This window comes from Microtus pennsylvanicus, chromosome 3, assembly GCF_037038515.1.
Source record: "Microtus pennsylvanicus isolate mMicPen1 chromosome 3, mMicPen1.hap1, whole genome shotgun sequence".
Taxonomy (NCBI): domain Eukaryota; kingdom Metazoa; phylum Chordata; class Mammalia; order Rodentia; family Cricetidae; genus Microtus; species Microtus pennsylvanicus.
The window spans coordinates 5,312,671-5,334,224 of record NC_134581.1 but is presented as its reverse complement, the minus strand read 5'-3'; the positions used below and the strand labels follow the sequence as shown (position 1 = coordinate 5,334,224).

Genomic DNA, 21,554 nt, shown 5'->3' with positions numbered 1-21,554 from the left:
GGCACTCTGGGTAATACCCTCCTGGGTGGAAAGGGCTCCTTCCGCCTGCTCACTCCAGACGACCCCATGATGGCGGGAAGGGGTGTGCATGAGGCTTTGACGGAGTCTCTGGTGTCTATGTAAAAAGACTCTAAGGCTTTACCTAGTGATTTTTATAAAAACTCACAACCTACAGACAGCTAGGGGGAGGGCTGCAGTGTTGTTCCTAACGGAAGTCTGGCCACTCCAGGGACTGGACTGCTCCTGGGTCCCCAGAGAGGCAGGAAGCACAGTTGATGTATTAGAGCTAAAGGCAGTTCAGGCCCTCGCACTCCACATCAGAAGTCGGTGCAACAATGCCAGGCTTGCCCCGGGGGTGGACACAGCATAGCCCACTCAGAGTGGACCTCACCCATCCCCAGGCTTAGTCCTGGAGGGAGATCTTCACAAACAGCGTGGCTGACGGATGCTGGTCTCCGTTCTTAGACAAGAGGTGGACGTGGCGGTACCCTGGTGGGAAGGACAGTTCTGGTCACTGGGAGAAGATGCTCCAGGCGGAGTGATCTGCAGGCTGGGGGAAGCCAGGACCTGCCCGCTGCTGCTGGCTGGCCCCTTCCCGCCAACACTCACCCTGCTTGAGGCTGCTCCAGGGGATAGTACTCTGGCCAATAAAGTCGTTCTTGGAGGAGGCATCGTAGTCCTCTACTACAAAGCGTACAAGGGCAAGGTCAGGCACGGCCACCTCAAACTCAAACTCCGTGTCCCACCAGGGGTTGAAACCTAGAAGGACAAACACCATGTCAATAGCAAGGTCACAAGCATCATCGGCCTGGCCCAACCCAGCCCATGTACACTATACCATTATTGGTAATCACTGCGGTCTGGCGGCTGGCCACGTCCCGGCTCACACCGTGGATCTCCACTATCACCTTGGGGTCCACGATTGAGTTCTTGCTCTTGTTGACTTTTGGCAGCTGCTGTCCCGAGATGATCTAAGGGAAGGTGGGGACAGTGAGCATTCGCAGACAGCAGTGAGCAGGACAGATCCCCACAGGCAGCTGTCCCTTCTGTGTCTGGCCATACCCGGACACGGAGCCTCTTCCGAGCCCACCAGGGCCCCTGAGTCAGGGCACGTGAGTTGAAGGTGGTGTTGGGGTCTCTCAGGAAGGCAGGTTTCAGCACATACCCACAGGCTCCATTGTCCTGGAAGCGGCCCAGGTATACATCCATCTCTGGCCCAGGGGTTTGGAAGTTGAGAGCCACTGCAGGTAGATCAGAGTATACACAAGCTGCAGGCTGGCTCCAGAGTCCTGAAGCCCAGCCTGTTCAGAATGCACTATAGTCGAGTTCCTGCGTTCATTGGGAGCAGGATCCAATGATGCTCCAGTGTCTCCTGTCTTCCCATCATCCTACCTGATTCACCACACTGACCACGTCCTATTTATTTGTGTGTGTGTGTAATATAAGTGAGTGTTCACATGACTGTGTGCATGTGTTTATACATACATGGAGGCCAGAGGTCAATGTCTGACATCTTTCTCAATCATTCTTTATTTTTGGGGACAGGGTCTCTATTGGACCTGGAGCTTACCAATCCACCAGACGGGCTGGCCATGAGCTCCAGAGAGCAGCCTACCTCTGCCTCCTCAGTGCTGGGGTTACAGTGTGTATACGGTGTGTGTCATTACTCCTGACACGTTACATGGGTAGGGATCCCAATGCAGGACCTTGTCTGTATTGTTTGGATGGCAAACATTTAGCTGACTGAGTCATTTCCCCAGCCTGTTTTGTTGGGTTTTGAGGCAGCATCTCCTGTAGCCCAGTCTGGCCTTGAATTCACTATGCGGCCAAGGAAGACCTTGAGCTCCTAACCCACCTACCCTACCCCATCCCTGCCTCCTCCTCAAAAAGGCTGGGAGGATGCATGATACCACTCCTGTTCTCTGCAGTGCAGAGTTTTGAACCTAGGATGATGTCCTGCAAGCCAGGCAAGCACGTCAACGGCTGAACTACCTGCTCCATTTCGGGCACAGACTTGCTGGCTGGGCAAGTTCCATGCTCAGCTCTTGGTTGGCACCCAAACATTCTCAGGTCCTCAGACATTTATTCTGTGACCTTCAGGGCTCTAGGCCACTGGACATGAAGGTCAGGTGCTCTTTCTAACCCCCCTACCGTCCATCCCAGCTGGTCCGTACCGATCTGGCAGCCCCCATTCCACATCTCCACAGGACTGTAGTTGGAGGAGTCTGTTCTTCTCCCGGCTGGGTAGATCCTGCTCAGGTGGTTCACGTTGTGGCGGACAAAACTATTTCCTGAGGAAAGGTGGGGTCAGCAGTGAAGGCCTTGGTGGGCTAAAGACACACCTACCCACCCCACCCCACCCCACCTCACCAGTTCTGTCCGGGCATAAAGCAGGGAGTGCTAGCTTAGGGCCCAGACAAGGGTGGAGGGTAGCCCCGGTCTAGACCAGTCCAGATGGCCAGGTTCATATGCCTGCAAGAACAGGTGCTCACCTGACTCCTGGAGCAGCCGGAGGGCACGGTTCTCAGAGAAGGAAGTCATCTCATAGAATGCCTGCCCGTAGGTGCTAGGATTGGAGAAGCCACCAAAGTGGACACTCTTGCAGTAAACGACCATGTCAGAGAGCTCCGGCGCCAGCTTTAGCTTATCCTCCTGGAGGCCACGGGGAGGCCCAGGTTAGAGCCACAGGGTAGGACAAGGTGGTCACTGAGTGCCAGAAACCCAGACAACAGAGAGAGAGAGAGGAGACAGACAGAGAGAGGGGGCAGAAGGTCTGAATGGCAGCCACAGAAAATCTAAGACAAGGCAAACCTCCCATGGGCAATGGGAGCCAGACGGACCTGGGGCCACCCCACCTCCACAGCTTCCCCTAGAACCTTGGGCTTCTGCTGCACTTGGCTCCGCACGGTCTCGTCCTCCATTTCCGCGGCTTCATCTTCGTCGGACACATCAGTGGCCTCAGGCCCGTTTTCCCCTCCAGCAGGAAGCAGCCCTCCAAACTTCTTCCCTTTCAGCAGGATCTTGCCCTTCAGTTGCTGGGGATAAACAACTCCTTGGTGAGGACTCACATAGGCCTCCCAGCCAGGTTCCCTTCTCTGCCTTCAGGGTACCCACTCGATACCTCAGGGGAAGGCAAGCTCATGGTAACCCCCTCCAGGGGCTGGTCCAACAGCATGGGCCCCAGGATAGCCTTCAGGTGAAGCGCCATCACTCGCTGCTGCTCCAGACTGCAGTGGTTCTCCAGGGACAGGATGACGGGGTAGGGGGATGCCTAGAAGCCCCAAGATGAGTTAGATGATTGTCCACCCCTAGTGGCCTCTCCTCACTCCCATGGGCACGCCCAACCTTGAAGGCATAGTCCCGGATGGCCCTGAGCACGTCACAGAAAAGAATCTTGGAGGTGAAAGTGTAGCCGTGGTAGATGATAGGTTCCTGGTTGGGACCATCCCAGCAGTCGAGTTCCAAGCAGCGACAGCCTTTGCACAGAGCCCTGCAGGGGGTGGTGACAGCTGGGCTAGGACCCTCTAGATCCTGTCCTGGATCCCACCCTGCCCCGCCCCTAACAGCTCTGCCCCTGGACCGCACCGGATGTAGGCCTCCGTGCTGCTGGGCCCTCTGAGCTGGTCTTCCAGCAGGTAGGTGTTGTGGGAAGAAGACACTAAGTAGTGGCTGAGTGGCTGGTCCATATCCTGGTAGACACGGCGGTGCGCCAGGTTGAAGGCGCTGCCATCGGCGGACAGCAAGTACATGAGGAAGCCGTCCTTGGTCATCTGCCGCTGCGCCTTGGCTAGGTAGGAAGAAGCCACCATTTCCAGTCAGAGACAGTTGCCTACCACTGTGGAGAGAAGTCTCTTCTCCACTCTGCCTGCCCACCCGCCTTCAGCTGGTGAGCTGCAGCTCTGGGGAGGAGACGTCCTGGGCTCCCAGTGAGATTGTGGTCACAGTGGGGTGAAGCCCTGCCTCTTTCCCTTCCTTCCCTTCTGGGTGACATCGCCTCCGAGTCCCCAGAGTTGACTGCAGGGTCTTTCATACTACCACTGAGCGGTATTCCCAGTCCTCTTTAACGCTACACTTTGAGACGGGTCTCACTACGCTGACAGGCTGGCCTGCTAAGCGGCGCTGTGTCTTCTCTAGGTCATGACTCAATGCTGATGCAGGATAGACTCAAAGAGGGAAGTAACAATGACCCTGGCTTCCCAGGCACTTAGGTCTTGGGAAAGGGACACTCAATGCCCCTGCAGAGGAACTGAAGGGAAGTGAGGCCCAGACGGGACAAACACTGGGGCTCTCTCTCCCATGCACCTGCTTACACAGGAGAGTCACACACTGATCAGCGACCCTGGGGCTGGCTCCCTGCAGCACGTCTGTCTGTCTGTCTGCAGTTCCATCAGAGTCTCCCAGTCATGTGGCTCCAGGATGGCTGGGCCCTCACCAGTCTCACTGGGTTCGTAGCGCTCAATGAGGGAGAGGGCCAGTGCTGGCCCTGCGGCCTCCTCCCGCTGCTGATGCTGCAGGAACGTGACGAGCTTTTCCACCGACAGGGTCTCCGCTGATCCTGCAGCCTCGGCAAAGACGCGGTCGATCTCCGCGCGCTGGGTCAGCATCTTGTAGAAGGTCTCAATCTCCTCGTCCTCCAGCGAGTCTGTCTGGGAGTGGTCACATTCCTGCAAAGCCAGGGCAGAGCACGGGCTCAGACCCGGCCCCGACCAGGACCGAGGCCCCGCAGCCACCTGGCCAGCTCACCCTGAAGATCTTCCTGGCATAGCTGTCGTCCACCTGTATGTTGAGTTCCTTCAAGAAATCCTTCAGTTCCTTGAAGTTCATTTTGTTGTCCTTGTTTTTGTCAGCTTTTCGCAAGCAGGAGTGAATCCAGCTGGACAAGCCGTTAGGAAAACACACAGCAGCCTGATGCCCACAGGGTCCCAGCCACATGAAGCCGCAGCTGCCTGTGGCCCAGTGTCCTGCAGGCCAGAAGACCAGGAAGCAGGAACCCAAGGCCTTCCTTACTAGGTGTCTTTTCCCCTCCTTTTCTTGCTCTGGTTTGTTTGCTACGAGGGACTGAAACTCCACCTCAGTCCTCTTTGTGTGTTAAATCAGGAGTTCCCGAAATTACCCAGAGTGACTGTAAACTCACTCTTTAGTTCAGTTAGGTCTTGAACTTGTAATCCTCCTGCCTCAGCTTCCTGAGTAGCTTGGATTACACTTGGAGTACCACTAGGCCCAGATAGAGGTCTTTTTCTGTTTGCTCATTCTAAAACCTGATGATGTCTGAAATAATCACCATAAAAAGCCTCACTGTAGACAATTTGGACTACAGAGAAGGAAATCAGCCATTCGCTCCCCACCTGATGGGACCATCTCTCCCAGGGCTGATGTCACTGCAAAACGGTTCCCCCAGTTTCTCAAACCATCAGCCACCCTGCCCTAGTGCCTGAGGGTTAACACACAGAAACACAAATTCCCAGCCACTGATCAGAAAGTGGAGATAGCCGACAGAAACCCAGCCAACTCCAGGGTAGCCTGGGCTAATAGGAGACTGTCGCCAAACAGACAAATCAAAACCAAAACCAAACAACAACAATCTAAGAAGTGCTGGGTGGTGGTAATGGTGCACACCTCTAATCCCAGCACTCGGGAGGCAGAGGCAGGAGGATCGCTGTGAGTTCAAAGCCAGCCTGGTCTACAGAGTGAGCTCCAGGACAGCCAGGGCTACATGGAGAAACCCTGTCTCAAAAATCAAAATAATAATAATAATCTAAGAAGCAATTCAACTTACAATAGCACCAAAATAATTAAAATTATTATTTATTTATTTTTGGTTTTTCGAGACAGGGTTTCTCTGTAGCTTTGGAGTCTATCCTGGAACTCACTCTGTAGACCAGGCTGGCCTTGAACTCAGAGAGATCTGCCTGCCTCTGCTTCCCAAGTGCTGGGATTAAAGGTGTGCGCCATCACCACCTAGCTTGAAATGAATTTTTTTTTTGAGACAGGGTTTTTCTGTAGCTTTGGAGTCTATCCTGGAATGCCATCACTGCCCAGCTGAAATAATTTTTTTTTAAGTATAAAACTTAAAATTCTGAAAGTCGCATGACACTGTTACCAGGACTGGAATGCTACCATCCTCCAGATGGCTCACAACTACCTACAACCCCAACAGACACAAACGTATGCACGCACGCACGCGCACGCACACACAGACACACAGACACACACTAAGGAGAGAGAGAGAGAGAGAGAGAGAGAGAGAGAGAGAGAGAGAGAGAGAGAGAGAGAGAGAGAATCTTCAACAAATAGAAAAAGGAATAATCAAATGTAAAGACATCTATCCATGATCATGGGTCAGAAAACATTTCCATGCAGAGAGGTCTCCAAATTAATCAGTCTATGATCCTTATCAAATGCTGTTGGTTTCTTTGCAAGAAACTGACAAATAGATCTTAAAATATGGGTCGGAAGTCAAGGGACCCAGAGCAACCAAACCAATCTTGCAAAACAAAGAACAGACTTGGACAATTCACACTTCCTGGTTAGGAAGCTTACTACAAAGTCACGGGAGCTAAGAGTATGGTACAAGGACAGTGCCCGAAAGGACAGACAAACAGACACATGGAATAGAAATAAGTCCAGAATAAATACCCACTTTTGCAGTCAATGGACGATTCAGTGGGAATATTCAACAGAACCCTATTTTCAGGACCACGAGGTGACAGAGCACTAGAGATCCCCGATAACTGAATTTGATCCCCAGGACCCATATGGTAGAAGAAGAGAACCAACTCCTGCAAGTTATCCCCTGACCGCCACACGCACTAGGAGACAAGCATGCAAACACACAATAAATAAGTTATGCAATAAAAAATAACTGAAAAATAAGTCCCAGAAAACAGTGCTGGATATCCAAATGCAAACAGAAAAGAAATAGATTTCCTACCTCATACCACACACCACAGAACAGAAAGTTAATCAGAGATTTACCTCCCATCCGAGACAGTGTCTATAACAAGAGAGGAAGATGAGAAACTAACGCTGCCATTGATGGAAAAATGCGACCCCTCCCCCACTGCAGGTCGGATCTAAACCGCTGGACTTCCTTTGGGAAATGGTTTGGCAGGTTTTCAAAAAGGTCGAGCATGGAGCTGGAGAGAATGGCTAGAGCCCAGAGTTCAGTTCTTTGTACCTACTTTGGCTTTTTTTTTTACAACGGCTTATAACTGTGCTGTAGGGTCCTCCCCCAACCTCTGCAGGCATTGCACACTAATGGACATATGCACACACGCACAGACAGACACATGACTAAAACTAGAACAAGGGGCTGGAGAAATGGCTCAGTGGTTAAGAGCACTGACTGCTTTCCCAGAGGATCTGGGGTTTAATTCCTTAATAATCCACATGACGGCTCATGATTGTGTGTAACTCCAGTTTCGAGGGATCGACATTCTGGTCTCCTCGGGCACCAGGCATGGACATGGTACACAGACATACATGTAGGCAAAACACCCATATACTTAAAATGATAAAAATAAAATCTATTTTTAAAAAGCTAAACATAAAAGTTACCATATAACCTAGCAATTCTGCTTCTAGTGTGTACTCGAGTGAAATGAAAACATAGTCACACAAAACATGTTCTAGCTTTTGCCACTGAGTAGAGTCCTAAAGAAGAAGCCACTCAGGCGTCCATTAACTGGTAAGTTAGGAGTTACAGGATACAGTGTAGCCATGCAGTGGGGTACTTTTAGGAAGCCGGAAAGTACAGAGTACAGATCCACACTACAGGGTGAAGGAACGCTCACACACACTAGGAGTAAGAAGCTGTTAGGGAGGGGCTGTGGGCTCAGCTTATATGGCAAATCCTCAGAGGACAGAGAACAGATGGAGGCTTCTAGGTCTGGTGTCGGGAGAAAATATGAGAGAATCACTAATGCGGTTTTTTTCCAGGGGCGGGGAGGAGAATGGAGCTGTTCAAAAAATGACGGTGGGGAGGCAGCACAAGTGTAAATACGTGAACACACACTGCATCAGCTCAGCAATTGCATGTGCACGTATGTCTGTCCGCGTGGGTGCAGACACACACATGCTTATGTGGAGATCAAAAGCCAACCACGGGCTCTGGTCCTCAGGCGCTGTCTACCTTGTCTTCTGAGACAAGATCTCTCAGTGGCCTGGAATTCACGTTTTAGTCTCGGCCTGTTGGCCAGGAAGACTTGGGGACCCACCTGTCTGCTATGCAGTGCTGAGATTACAAGTATGTTCACCATATCTGGCTTTAAATAAGAGGGTTTTTATGGTGTGTGTGTGTGTGTGTGTGTGTGTGTGTGTGTGTGTGTGTGTGTGTACCCTTCAGAAGTCAGAGGCATCAGGTTCCCTGGAGCTAAAACTACAGACCATTGCGAGTTAGCTGACCTGGGTGCTGGAAACTGAACTGGGGTCCCCTCCTCTCTACTTCCTGACTGCAGACACAATGTAACTACCTGTATCACACTGCAGCAGCCGTGCCTCTCCACCTTGACTGACAGCATTCTCTCAAACCGTAATAAGTCCTCCCTCCTGATTTGTTTTTATCAAGTATCACAGCAACCAGAAAAGTAACTAATACGGCTCTAAACTGACCGCCACACATTCCACACCCAGCCGGGGCGCCCTGCCCAAGAGGATACTGCTGTAGCTTCTGACGCTGGTCCATGGAGCCCGAGTGATGGATGATCTTACGCAGGCCCTGCACCCAGTGCTGCGCGTCAGCCAATGACGGGGCAATGAGGTCTAGTGTATTGCGCTGGTCCTTGAAGACGATGGAGAAGCAGCGGTCTTCGGGTATGTCCCGGGCAAACTTCTCCAGGCCTTCGGTGCGGTGCCCCATCCGTACCTCCTGAATGTCCTCAATGGAGACTGCGGGGGGGGGGTGGCAGTGGAACAGACCGTGAGATGAACAACTGTCTCTGACACAGCCAAGGCCACCAGGGCAAAGAGCACAACCTAGTGTCTCAGTGTCACAGCCAGACTGGGGGCTCAGACGGAGGGTCCAGGCAGAAGGGCAGAGGAGTCAACAGTGGCAGAGTGGAAACACGCAGGGAGATTTGAAGACAGGCATCTTAGGATAGGATGGGCAGCGAGGACCTAGGTCCATGGTCATAGTAAGGAATCAGGTAGTAGGAGAAGATTACACAGAACAGGCCTCTTAGGGTGAGACCATTCCGGAGCTTGGCATCTTTGATGAGAGAGAGGTCATGCACCCTTCAGGCCAAGCTGGACTTTGGGGCCCCAGCATGAAAGCCTCCTGGCCCCTCTACTGACCACTTAGTAGATGGGTGGCCACTCTGGGTCAGTCCTGGCCCTGGGGTCAGAGAACAGAAGCCCAAAGTCAGAGAGAAACTGATGTATTTATCCTGTGAGTTCTGGCTTCAGGGAGCCCTCTGGCAGAAGGGTGTAGAAAGGCCTCAGGGTCCCAAGAGGCAGAGTAGAGGCCAGTCTGCATCACTAAGAGCAGGCAGGAGGGGGATAAAGAGGAGGCAGAGTTCTGTCCTCCTGGGCTTGTCTCAGCTCGTGAAAAGATTGAGCCCTGCGTTAGAGCTACCATACTCTGAGGGATCCCAGATCTAGGGGGCTCAGCAGTAAGGAGCAGGCAAGAAGAGGGAGGACCATCCCAGCAGGTTAGACACAATGGGCTCATCATGTTCTCCTCGGGTCTTAGAGATGGCGTCATTCTGCTCTTAGGAGGCTGGTGAGCTTCCCCCTCCCCCCAGCACAGCCAGTCTTCCAAGCTTCAGGGACAAACAAGACCTTATACACTGCCATCCCAGTGTACCTGCTACAGCCTGTACCCGCCAGCCTTTCCACAGTGTACTGCCCCTACCCATATTTAGTCATTCTGGGTCCTAGACTGGGCCTATCTGTGCATCTTCGTGTCCTTCCCCAAACTCTGCCTACCCCGAGGCCCCAGGGGCCTCCCACACACCTACAGGACCACATGTGTGCCTGGGCCATAGGCTCTGAACCCTGGGACACATGACCCCTGTAGCATCGGGAAGTAGAACATATCCTTAGTTAATCCTTCTTTGCCCCACTAGGCAGCTGAGCTGCCCTTGGCCAGAAAAGAAAACCGGAAGCCTGGGTCACGGAGCCCCCAGGCTCACACCTCCACTGGCCCCTGAGAGAAAGGCCAGCTGCCTTTGCTGCTGATAATATTCCTGGGAACAATGGGTGAGCTGTAGGAGAGCCTGGGGAGACTTAGCATAAACAGAGAGAGGAATGGGGGAATGTACTACTCCTCCGTCATCTGGACTCAGTTTCCCCAGGGTAAGGTGTCACTGGGGACAAGAACCTCAATTCTGGCCTGGAAAGAAACAAGGTGCAAAGAAGGCCTGCTAAGCGTGGGACTGTGGCAGTCATCGAAGCAAGCCTCTCAGAGAGTCCCCTGGGCTCCTGCGAGTCTGAGGGACAGTTGCTGTTGAAAGGGCAAAGGGAGGGGCCTTCTCTTTTTTCCTGCCTCTTCCCTACCCAGCTCCAACAGAGGCAAGCAATTCATATGTATCCACTTTCCAATGAAAGTCCTCTGTTCCCACCAGGCCCCCATCCACCAGTAGCTAACAGGAAACCCTGTATCAGGACAGGAGACCAATGTAGGAGCCTGTCTGGCGGCACAGACACAGGCATGGTCAGGGGTCACTCCTGTGCTGGGAGGCCTTAGCTGGGCCGGGGCAGAGTTTCAAGGTGGTCTTCTTTTGTTTTTGTTTTTGTGAATTCACGGTCCTAAACTGGCCTTAACTCGCAGTGCAGACAAGGGTGACTTGAACTTCTGATCTTCCTGCCTTTCCCTCCCAATACTAAGATTACAGGCAGCTGCTACCACACCCAGTGTATGGAGTGCTGGGAATTGAACCCAGGGCTTCATTTATGCTAGACCAGCGTTCTACCAAATGAACTACAGCCCAGCTCTCAAAGTAATTTCTCTCAGAGTAATATACTTTTTTATTTTATTTTTATTTTTTATTTTACTTTATTTATTTATTTATTTATTTTGGTTTTCTGAGACAGGGTTTCTCTGTAGCTTTGGAGCCTGTCCTGAAACTAGCTCTTGTAGACCAGGCTGGCCTTGAACTCACAGAGATCTGCCTGCTTTTGCTGGGATTAAAGGCGTGCGCCACCGCTGCCAGGCTCTGAGAGTAATTTCTGAGTTACTTCCAAGTCCCACCCTCAAACTGAGCACTCGGGAGTTTTCTGCGAAGCGTCAGGAATTCACCCATAGCAAGGGTAGAACTGCCTTCCTCAGCGGCAGTAAGTTCAAAGCTAGCTCAGGCTGTGTGAGATCCCGTCCTTAAAAACAAACAAGCAAACAAATACTAGGCGTGGTGGCCCCTGCCTTTAATTCCAGCAGAGGCGTGCCCAACTCTGAGTTCAAGGACAGCCTAGTCAACAGTGTTTATCAGAACAGCAAACAAAAATCCCACAAACCTCTACATTTGTGGGTATAAAGTGAAACAGGGGTTCCTCAGTCACGGCTGCCACAAATCTAGAGCCCACTGGCCTCTAGGAGCTGATGGCCCCCATACTGGACAGTGGTCCACTGTTGTGGGGTTCCACCGCTGGCACTGGTCTCTGCACGGGGCGTCTCATATAGAACTTTCAGGGAGCGTGCACTGAAGGGCGTGCCTGCAGAGTTACCCCCAAGGTCTCTGGAGGCCCTCCTTTTGTACACCCATCCCCTCAGCTTTGGTTACCCAGGCCTTTGAGAACCTTCTGGAAAGACAGTGCCTGGCCCTACTCACTCTCACTTTCTCTTTCCCTCCCCTGCTCCACCCAAGCCTCCGACGGCTCTAGTTCCAGGAGAGATTCAGCGTCCTGAGCCCCACCTAAGGCCACTGATATGGAAGTACCTTATCTGTCCCCGGACTTTGGGCCCCGCTCTTGGCCCCAACATGCCTGGAGTGCTGATTCACCACTTTTCTCTCCTTTACAACGACCTGGGTGGCACCTACACATTTAAACAAACCTGCCCAGCTCCACGGTAGCTCCTGAGCCTGGCTGTCCCCATCTGTAGCCATGGTCACATATCTTCACCCTCGTTAAACACCCATGACTACCCTCTGTGGCCAACCTAACCTCATTTTCCCAACAAACAACTGAACTCGAATATTTCCTTGACCCCAACCAGCCCAAGTTTCTTCTTTTTGGTCCTTATTTCGGGCGTGGCCCACCTGTGGTCACGATCCATGACCGGCCTCCACCGTATGCCACCCCCGCCACAAGACCCAGGGCACTCACACAGCTGGGACTCTGGGGACCTCATGACCTTGCGGGACTCCTGCCAGATGGTCTTACAGTCCTCTTGTAGCTTGTAGAACCGTTCTCTCCGCCACGAGCTGGACTTGACCTTCAGGAGCTGGCTGCCTTTCAGAAGGGCCTGGAGGTCCTGGTCATCCTGCAGCCCTGGGAGAGTCAGTACTGGTGAGAAGCGGCTTTCTCCACCCGTGACCCTCTTATTGTCCCTCTCTGCCCCCTCAGAACCCACTTCTGCCAACCTCACCCTTCTCAGTTATTACATTTCTCCCCCCTTGACCCCGCAGGCCAGCCCAGACCCTTGCCTCCATCAGGGAAGACTGTTACCCACTGAAGATTATGCTTTTGCCCAGCACTGGGTGTGGATTGAGCCCAGGGATCTGTGCATACCGTCTGACTACTGTGCTGCACTCTCTGCCCGACCATACAGACACTGTGACTTGTCGAAAATCTCAATGAGAGGAGTTCAAAAACCTGTGCTTCCTGGGGGACCGGGGAAGCGGCCTGGCTCAGAGGGAGATGAAGGGAGCGGGCACTAAAAGAGGAAGTAGAGGGACCACACAGGGACCACACAGCTGGAAATGAACCCAGGCCTTCAGAGCCAAACAACCTCGCATCTCCAATGGCTCCAACGTTATCTGTCCCTGGGTTCCAGCACACTTCCTGACTAGCTGTTTGTGTGACCTGGTGACTTCATGATTTACTGCGACGGGATCCCTGGGCCTCTGCTACTCCAGCCACCCTCTTCCCTGTTCCTATCTTTGCCCCAGAAAAGAAGGATGAGCCCACCGTGGACTATGTTTAGCCGGCTAGGACGGCCCGGCCTTTCCTACCGGATCGCCAACTACTGCGTGCCCTGGGTCTGGGCTCCTTCAGGGAACAGTTGCTTTAAGACAGAGCTCAGTCTTTTCAGAAGCTGAGACGGTCCACAGGGACAGAACTCTGCCCGCTTGCCTGGTCCCTGCAGAGATGCGGGCTTGACCTCAGTCACGGACCTCTCCCTTGACAGACCCAGAAGGACACCAGGCCCCTCCGGAGTCATCGTTGGCAAACAGATCCTGCACTGATGATGACAAAGGAGACACCGTGTGCCTTAATAACTCTCAGTGCGATACAGAGATAGATACACGTTTATGTCCTACACAGCTCTATAGCCAGATCTATCCAAAGCCAGATGGACACCTAATTATGTCCCTAAAACTATGTGACCAACAGAAAAGTGGCATCAAAGACTCCTACTGTCCCGTTTTGGACCAGGGCCTAGGCCTAGGCTTCTAGTCCTCCCAAAGTCAGTCACAGGCTTCTTTCCTGAGCCCACACCCTCCACCCATGACAGCCCCTCCCAGTTCATCCATGCCGCCCCCTCTTAACTTCTACACATTGCCTAGAAGCCTATATGGACGGGCCTCACTCACCCACCTTATCCCTCACCAGCTTTCTACTTCCACTGAGGGAAGATTCCAGGGCCACCATCCCTGGCCCCGTCGTCCCTGACCTCCTTCCCTCCCTGTGGGCTCCCTCCTCAGTCCTGGGGTAAGAACAGCATTATCGCCAGTCCTTAGGGAGGACAGTCATGCCACATGCCACCCCCCTTGTTCCATGTGTCCACCCATTGCTAGAAGATGCTCTACCTCAGTATGGGCGGCTTCCTCTCAGTGTGGGGGATCTGGAAGAAGAGAAGGACCTCACACAGAATGTTCTATGTGGAGGGAAGGTTAGGGAGTTTCCAGACAGTCAGAGCAGAGGGCCACCTCTGGCCTCTGCTGGGAAGAGCCCACTGTCTCTTCTGAAGCTAAGGTACAATTAGGAGGGTTCCCTCCTGACCATCTGGCAGCAGCCTTCCCCCCAAGCTGGACACAGCTAAGCAAGCTCCTGCTAACAGCTCAGATGGGAATGGGGGCTGCTGGGAAGTGGAAGGCAAGCCCCCTACCCTCTCGCTCTGGAAAACACCATGAAGAGATGACAAGTTCATCCTGTCCTGGGGCCAGCTGTGGACCTGTATGCGAGGTCAGATATGATAAGCTCCCACTGATGTCCTGCTTCCCGGAGGTGGATCTGAGTCCCAAGTGGACCCAGATAACTCCAGCAGGGCGACAGCTACCATCCTCCAGGAACTGGGAAAACTGGGCAGGGACCTCCATGGAGTGGGAAGGGTTTCCTGATTCTGAGGCCTCTGGGTGGCCTACAAAGGACCCTCTTGTCTTATCAGGCAGAAAGTGTGGGAAGCTTTCACCCAGCTCCACTCACTCAGCCTTGGAAGGGTGGGTGGACTATGAGCTCAGGGGTTTCACCAACCGTTTCCAGGCTAGCTACCCACTAGGGAAGCGACCGTATCGAGGACATGGAGGGCACTACAGGTGCCAGTGGGAATGCCTGGCATTCTGTCCGTGTTTCCAACATGGTGCATGAAGACAGTATTGGGCCTGGAACCCACATCAGTACACAGCCACATGGAGACATGCACTGAGATTTACAACCACAGACTCACAGACATGACCTCGCACCCAGGGACACGGTGCCCGCCACTACCTGTGTCTCACAGAGTGGGTGTCTTTCACACACAGTGCGGGAATGCTGCCACCATAATAACAGCAGCCGCCATAATGATAGCTAATATTGGAATAAGATACTGTTCATAGCACATGTGTTTAATCCCCTCAGCAACTCCGTGAAGAATGGCAGTCGTATCATTATCCCCATTTTACAGATGAGGAAATCAAGGCTGAAGGAAGTTGCACGGAGGAGTTGGGACTCACAAGTAGGAAGCCTGATCGCAGGATGAGAGCTAGGGAACACGCGGCCACCACTCAAAGGCACAGAGCCACCGGGTAACCGAATCAGAAAACCCACACCATAACGTAGAATGGCAGCCAAGCCATCACCTTAGGTCACGTCACTGTCAGGGGCACACTGTCACACAGGGCTGCACACAGACACCTTAGTACTACAATGTCACACTTGGCTACACAACATGACAAACTATCACCCCCACACTATGGTATCACAATACCACAAGTATGACAGAATCACTCGCCTGGGGTCACGAACTGTCACCTGTCCTGGTACACATTTGCCACCCTCTTACTGGACCTCATTGGTCCAGCTCTAAGAGAGTCACACACTCAGGGACTCTAAGAGAGTCACACACTCAGGGATTAATCTGTAACCAGAAGGGAGCATGAAGATCGGTTTGCTTGAGAAAGGGTATCTGGTCCCCCCAGTCCTCGCTCCACGCTCGCACTCTGAAAACACAGCCCCGTAGAACTAAACAGTCTAATCCAAGGCTCAGGGGAGGAGCGTCCTATTCCAGCTGCTGTCCCATTTCCCACAGTAAGCTCTCAGTGTCCCCAGCATCCCTTACCCAGCCTCTGACCATTGAGCGCAGCCACTTTGCGACTCTGCTCCTGCAGGTAGAGTTCCCGGGAGCGGCTCACGCTTCGCCGCCTGCAGCTCGGGACCCCCAGGCACTGCATGGTGTCCTCCCAAGACTCGGCCCGGGTAAATCCTAGCTTAGGCGTCCGGCGGTTTAGCCCTGAGTAGGCGGAGCCAGAACCTCAGAGGAGGGGCGGGTCAGATCTCAGGGGGCGGAGCCAATCATGCGGGCGGGGCCGATAGTCTAGAGAGGTTGAAGAGAGCAGAAAGTAGGCGGAGGAAGTGGAACCCAGAAAGTAGGAGGCGGGACGGGGGGGGGGGGCGAGGGCCGGTGTGGCCCTAAAGGCCTTGAATTCCGATCTTTGTGCCTTCACCTCCAGAGAGTGTTAGACTAGCAAACAAGGCTGGAAAGTTGGAGAGGCAGAGCCTGCCAGGCATAACCCAGGCTCAGAGGCTGGCCGTCACAGTCTGGGACGCGACGTGGAGGAATCACAGCCAGGAAGCGCCCTGGAGAGAGAGGCGGAGCCCAGGAGAGGGAGCTTCAGCACGGGAAAGGCGGAGCCCAGGATGGAAGGGAGAAACTTCGACTTGGGAGGGTGTGTGAGGGTGGGGACTGGGCGTCCGTGTGCTTTCCAGCCTGGCCGGGAACTCCCCTGCCAGCTTTGCAAGATCGTCCAGGCACCAGTGCAGACACTAAGTAAGCTGCGCTGTAGAGGGAATCCTGGTGCCTGCAGAGATTAACAGATGCGGAGATGGTCAGGCGAGCGAGCCGGGGCTAGTCCATCGAGCCCGCCAAATCTCTTACCCTTAGTTCCGCAACTTATTTGTTATGACTAGGCATGCTACCGGCTCTCTGGCTTTCTTCTTGGTTTCCCATTTAATCAGGGAAATCCCCAAGGTAACAGATGCAAATGGAATTCTTTATGTTGTTTTTTTGTTTATTTCTTTTATTTTTGTTTGGTTTGTTGTTGTTGTTGTCCAGGATTTTTCAAGGCAGGTTTTCTCTGTGTAGCCCTGACTGTCCTGGAACTCACTCTGTAGACCAAGCTGGCCTTGAATTCAGAGATCTGCCTGCCTCTGCCTCTGCCTCCAGAGTGCTGAAATTAAAAGCGTGTCCCGTCACTGCCCGGCACAAACACAGTTTTTTTTGTTTTGTTTTGTTTTTGAGACAGGGTTTCTCTGTAGCTTTGGAGCCTGTCCTGGAACTATTTCTTGTAGACCAGGCTGGCCTCGAACTCACAGAGATCCGCCTGCCTCTGCCTCCAGGCTGGGATTAAAGGCGTGCGCCACCACAGCCCGGCTACAAACGCAGTTCTTAAAAAGGAAAAAAAAAATGCTGACCTCAAAAGACGTCCACGGGCTTGCCTAGAATAAATTAGAAAGACTGCAAACTGTGTGCAGAACTGTGCTGCCAGGGTGCTCGGGAACACTGGAGCCTTTCATGTGTACAACTTCCCTTTCATTCACTCCGCAATTACTGAGTCCCTGCTGCAGGAGGGTCAGGGCACCACCCAGAGGCCTGACTCAGCCCTGCTTTTCCCTCCTCCATCCTGAAGAGTTCCCCACAGGGTTCACTGCGGCAGCAGCAGTGAGTCATGGGCACAGCCAGTTTGGGGCACAGACAAGCACAGGAAAAACAAAAACCCTGAAGCACAGAGCGAGTGGGTTGCCTACGGTCACACCGAAGAATGAATATTGAGCAAGGCACGTTAATGCCGAGGAACTGAACTGTGGACACAGAAGAGCTTTGAATTTGGAGTGGGGATGAGTAGAATACAGGCTAGCCTACCCAGATTGTAAAGAAACCACCTGGGGGCTCTTAACCAGAACAGCGACCCCCCCCCCCGGGACCCCATGCGGTCACATCTCAATATGTGTGTTTTCTTTGAATTCATCCCCACATGATGTTATGTATCTAAAAACATAATCCTACGTTTGTTATGGTGGCTCAGGTCTGTAAATGTAGTACTCAGGAGTGCAAGGCAGGAGGATTGCTAAGAGTTTGAGGCCAGGCTGGGCTACGTAGTGAGCCCCAGACCAGCCTAGGTTTTAAAGTAAGACCCTATCTCAAAAAACAAACAAACAAACAAACTCCTCAAACAACAGCAAATGCAAACAACCCACAGGAACAACGAAATGCAGTTTTGAGAAGGTCTACAGACTTTTCCTGACTCCCCACATGGCCTGGGACCAACATGGGTCAATGTGTGTATATCATGGGCCCAGAACCCCAGAGCCAGACAAACTGTGAGACATAACTCCTGTTAGTCGGGAACAGGTGACCCCTTTTTGCTCTGATGGTTTTTCTTGGAGGCTCTGACTTTTTAAGCAACCCAGAGTTCCTAAGCCCACTAATTTTGTTTGTCTGAGAAAGGATCTTGTGTGTCCTAGGCTGACCTCCAACAGCCTGTGTAGCCGAGGATGGCCTTGAACTAATGACTGTCGCCTTCCAAATGCTAGAACTGTAATCACGTGCCATATGTCAGGCTTTAAAGGCCTGAACCCAGGAATGGGGCATGCCAGGCCAGCACTCCACTGAGTTAAATCCCCAGCCCTCACAATTCATCCTGGCAACATCCTCAGTGGAAAAAATATATTGTAATACCCTGGATGAGAAACAAGCTCAGAAAGGCAAAAAGTTATACAGTAAATAACAAGGCTAGGATTGGAGCCTGTGTTCTCAGGGCTAAGGCCTTCTCCTTCCCCTCTTAGAGAATGCCAGTTCTTGCCATAGGGCAGGGGCCAGGTGTAGGGAAAGTCAATGTGGGTGAACATCTTCAGGGAAGGGAAGGGCCCGGGAGGTGATATCTTTTCAGGCACAATTTTGGGAGCTGCTGAGGATGCCAGTCCAGGTTTAGCTAAACTAAGAGTGGAGGATATGGGGTTGGAGGAGAAGATCGGAACTGCTGGGCCTCGGATGTAGAAAGAGCCCCTTGGTTCACGCATCTGATTCCAGCCACACTTGCCCTTGGTAGTGTTCCATCATCTACCCGCCCCTGCCAGACATCTCCTGGCTTGTGTGTGGGGGTGGGGAGGTGGCTCCTGTGAGATTAGGATAGGATGTTTTACCTGTCTGATGTTATCTCGCCGCACCCCCTCACAGCACCCCTGTGAAGTAGGTGGTGTTTCCTCTCACTTTGCAGATGAAGAAACTGAGGCACACAGAAGTCAGACTGGGGAGAAAAAAAGGTCTGGAGTCTGCCTTTATAATTTATGCCTCTGCATGAGTAGGAAGTATGGACCCACCTCATCTCTAGGTCAGTCCATTGGTCTCCGGCCAATGGGAGGGACTAGGGACATCCCCACAGCAGACCCCAACTGTCCAAGCCAGACAGTGTGGTCAGGCAGCATGTGAGCAGTGCTGGGGGACCTGCACTGTGGAAATGGGTCCAGACCCCCCCCATCAGAAGTACCGCTAACAAGCGCACGCCACAGTGACCACACTGCCCCCCTAGTTCCCCTTGGCCACTCTTACTTCCCTATCTGGTTTGCCGTGTAGACAGAATGTGCTTGACGGAGCTCACTGTGGAGGACATGCTAGCGGCGGTGGGCCCACAGGTCCATCAGCTTGGCCACAGCGTACATTCCAGTCCGGCAGGAAGGGCCCGGCTGAGTCACACGTTCAGGGGGCTGGTCTCAAACAGGACAGACCAGGCTGGCCAAGCCTATGCGTTTAGACTAAGGCGCTGTGTCTTTCCCTATGGGGAAAACACCAGGGCTGACCCAGGAAAGAAATGGGACGAGGGCGCAGACACCGAGGCTCAGGCTGTTACAACACAACCGGACGCTGCGTGGTGTCAGAAGCAACCAGAGGTCTTGGAGGCAGGCAGGGAAGAGGTGCAGTCTGGGAGCCTCCGAGCTCCCAGCCCCCTGTTCCCACCGTTCTGTCAAGAGTTAAAACGTTACCTCTGGCCTCTGGAGAATGGGGGAGCAGGGGGAGGGGCACGAACCCAGCCTGGCAAGGTGATCTTGAGGAACCCTAGTTTACTGGGCTCTGGCCACAAGGTCTAGGTCAACTAACAAACACAAAACAGATTGGGGACTGGCTGCACGGCACATATCCAGGGGGAGTGAGGTGAATGACTTGTGAGCACAAAAATCTACAACCTAGTCCGCAAGACGTCTCGGGGCGAAGGAGATTGCTGCCAAGCCCAGTGACCTGGTTATGAGCCCTAGAATCCACGTGGTGGAAGGGGAGAACAGATTCTGCAAGTTATTCTCTCTCTCTCTCTCTCTCTCTCTCTCTCTCTCTCTCTGTCTCTCTGTCTCTCTGTCTCTCTGTCTCTCTCTCTCTCTCTCTCTCTCTCATTCACGCACGCACACACTACATGCAATTTAATTTAAAAAATCCTACAATCTCAAGGATACTAGAGTAAATTGAGAAGTACTGTTAAGAAGCGGATTGGTGTGAGAGGGGCAGGGTTTGCTGAGGAGGAGACACGAAGGAAAGCCCCCCAAAAAAACCCCTCCCCGAAGTATGAGTGAATACCCTTCTCTGGAGGCTTCTAAGATTTGCAGCAGGAACATGGGCTTTCTTCTCTGCTAGAGAGAAGAGGGAGAGGAAGCTAGCCCAGATGGGAAGAAACAAAGCCGGCTGGACAAAGGACCAAGCCTCAAGGCAGTCCTCGCTGAGACCTGACCCACTCCGACCAGGAGCGTCAGCAAATAGGATCGCGCTGGTGCTCCCAGCCCTGGCATCGTAGTTTTCCGTTCTAGGCAGTGAAGGCTGCCAGGCCGACCTCAGCCAAACTTGCACACCTCCTCCTCGCCCCACCCCCTTACACCCACATCTGCCACGCCCGCGCGGCCTGACGCGGTCCAGGCACTCCCGTGTTTTGGGAAGCCTCTGAAGGGGCAGGGAGAACTCGGTGGTCCAAGGATGCTGCTCTTTTCCTTCCCCGACTCCTTCGATGCCATCTGGACCGAGGAGTCCGACCTTTTATGAACAGGATAAGGGGAACCCCCAAGAGAAGTCTGCACTGCTCCCCGATCTCTTGGGCCAGATTTGGGGGAAAGTCTGGAAACGCCCAAGGTTGTGCCTAGCCTGAGCTGAAGTTTTCCGAGATCCCGAAAGAGGCCAAGACTTAGTCTGTCTGGTGGTACAAATGCAGCAGAAGGAGCCACTACCCCTGTCACCGGAGAGGGATAGGCTTTCCCGAGGGTCCCCACTGCGGGCGGGACACTCACCGTGCAGGGTCAGGAAGTCCCGACCTGAGTCCATGCCCGTCGGGGCCGCGGCGGAGGGGACGCGGCGTGACTCACGTGAGCAGCAACCGAGCGACTTGGGGTCCCAAGCGCAGGCCGGTGCAGGGACCCGACTGGACTGCGGTGGGAGGAGGCCGTGGGGGTGGGTCCACGGCCCCGCCCCGCCCCCCGAGCCCGCCAACCGGCGCTTCTCCCCGCCCTTCCAGGGGACCGGGAAAGGACGCAAAGCGGGGGGCCGGGAAGCCTGGCCAAGCCTGGCCGGGGCTCTAGCCAGCTGGGTGCGCCCGGGCCAGAAATAGTCAGATTCCTCCTGCTTCCTCCACCGCCGCCACCCACAGGCCCTGTCATTACGGCGGGCTGCCGGCCCCACGCCCTGCCTGTGGGCGCCTCGCCTCTCTGGGGTTGTGGGTGATGCGGGAAAGAATCAGAACCCGGTCTTAGCGGGGACAAGAATCACTGCTTAAGCGGCATTCTGGCCGGCCGGGCAGTCCGGGTTGTCTTCTGAGAAATGGGTGCATGCACGGTCACATTGCGAGGATTAGGGAGCGTAATATCTAAATTTTTGTCAGGAGAGGCTCCCCTCCCTTTCTCTGGGAGACTTCTCACTTCTGGAGGGTTGGAGGGCGGGGGGGGGGCGCGTGCGGGTTGTTAAGGTAGGGGTGATAGCAAGCAGATGCTGGCCTCTCAGTGAGGCTGCCATGAGG

General features: G+C 53.4%; 1 protein-coding gene across 2 annotated transcripts; it reads right to left on the bottom strand.

Moving 5' to 3' along the window:
• Positions 1-137: 137 nt before the first annotated feature.
• Positions 138-20,993, bottom strand: Plcd1 (phospholipase C delta 1). 2 transcript variants are annotated; one of them, XM_075964195.1, is made up of 15 exons: positions 20,833-20,993; positions 12,259-12,423; positions 8,658-8,886; positions 4,744-4,873; positions 4,433-4,664; positions 3,586-3,787; positions 3,346-3,490; positions 3,122-3,271; positions 2,877-3,035; positions 2,493-2,652; positions 2,175-2,291; positions 1,063-1,241; positions 839-971; positions 610-759; positions 138-489 (listed from the first exon to the last, which is right to left on the bottom strand). In XM_075964195.1, exons 1-15 carry the CDS (start codon positions 20,864-20,866, stop codon positions 404-406), a joined length of 2,271 nt encoding a protein of 756 aa, XP_075820310.1. In that variant the 5' UTR covers positions 20,867-20,993; the 3' UTR covers positions 138-403. The 2 variants fall into 2 exon arrangements, with proteins under 2 accessions (XP_075820310.1, XP_075820309.1); XM_075964194.1 differs by lacking the exon at positions 20,833-20,993 and adding an exon at positions 15,647-15,761.
• Positions 20,994-21,554: the final 561 nt, after the last annotated feature.

Coding starts and splice junctions, on each gene's coding strand:
- Plcd1 (XM_075964194.1), bottom strand. CDS start 15,746: ATGCAGTGCCTGGGGGTCCCGAGCTGCAGGCGGCGAAGCGTGAGCCGC. Junction 3,036..3,121: donor TGAGCTTGCCTTCCCCTGAG/GTATCGAGTGGG, acceptor GTTTATCCCCAG/CAACTGAAGGGCAAGATCCT. Junction 972..1,062: donor GGAAGAGGCTCCGTGTCCGG/GTATGGCCAGAC, acceptor ACCTTCCCTTAG/ATCATCTCGGGACAGCAGCT.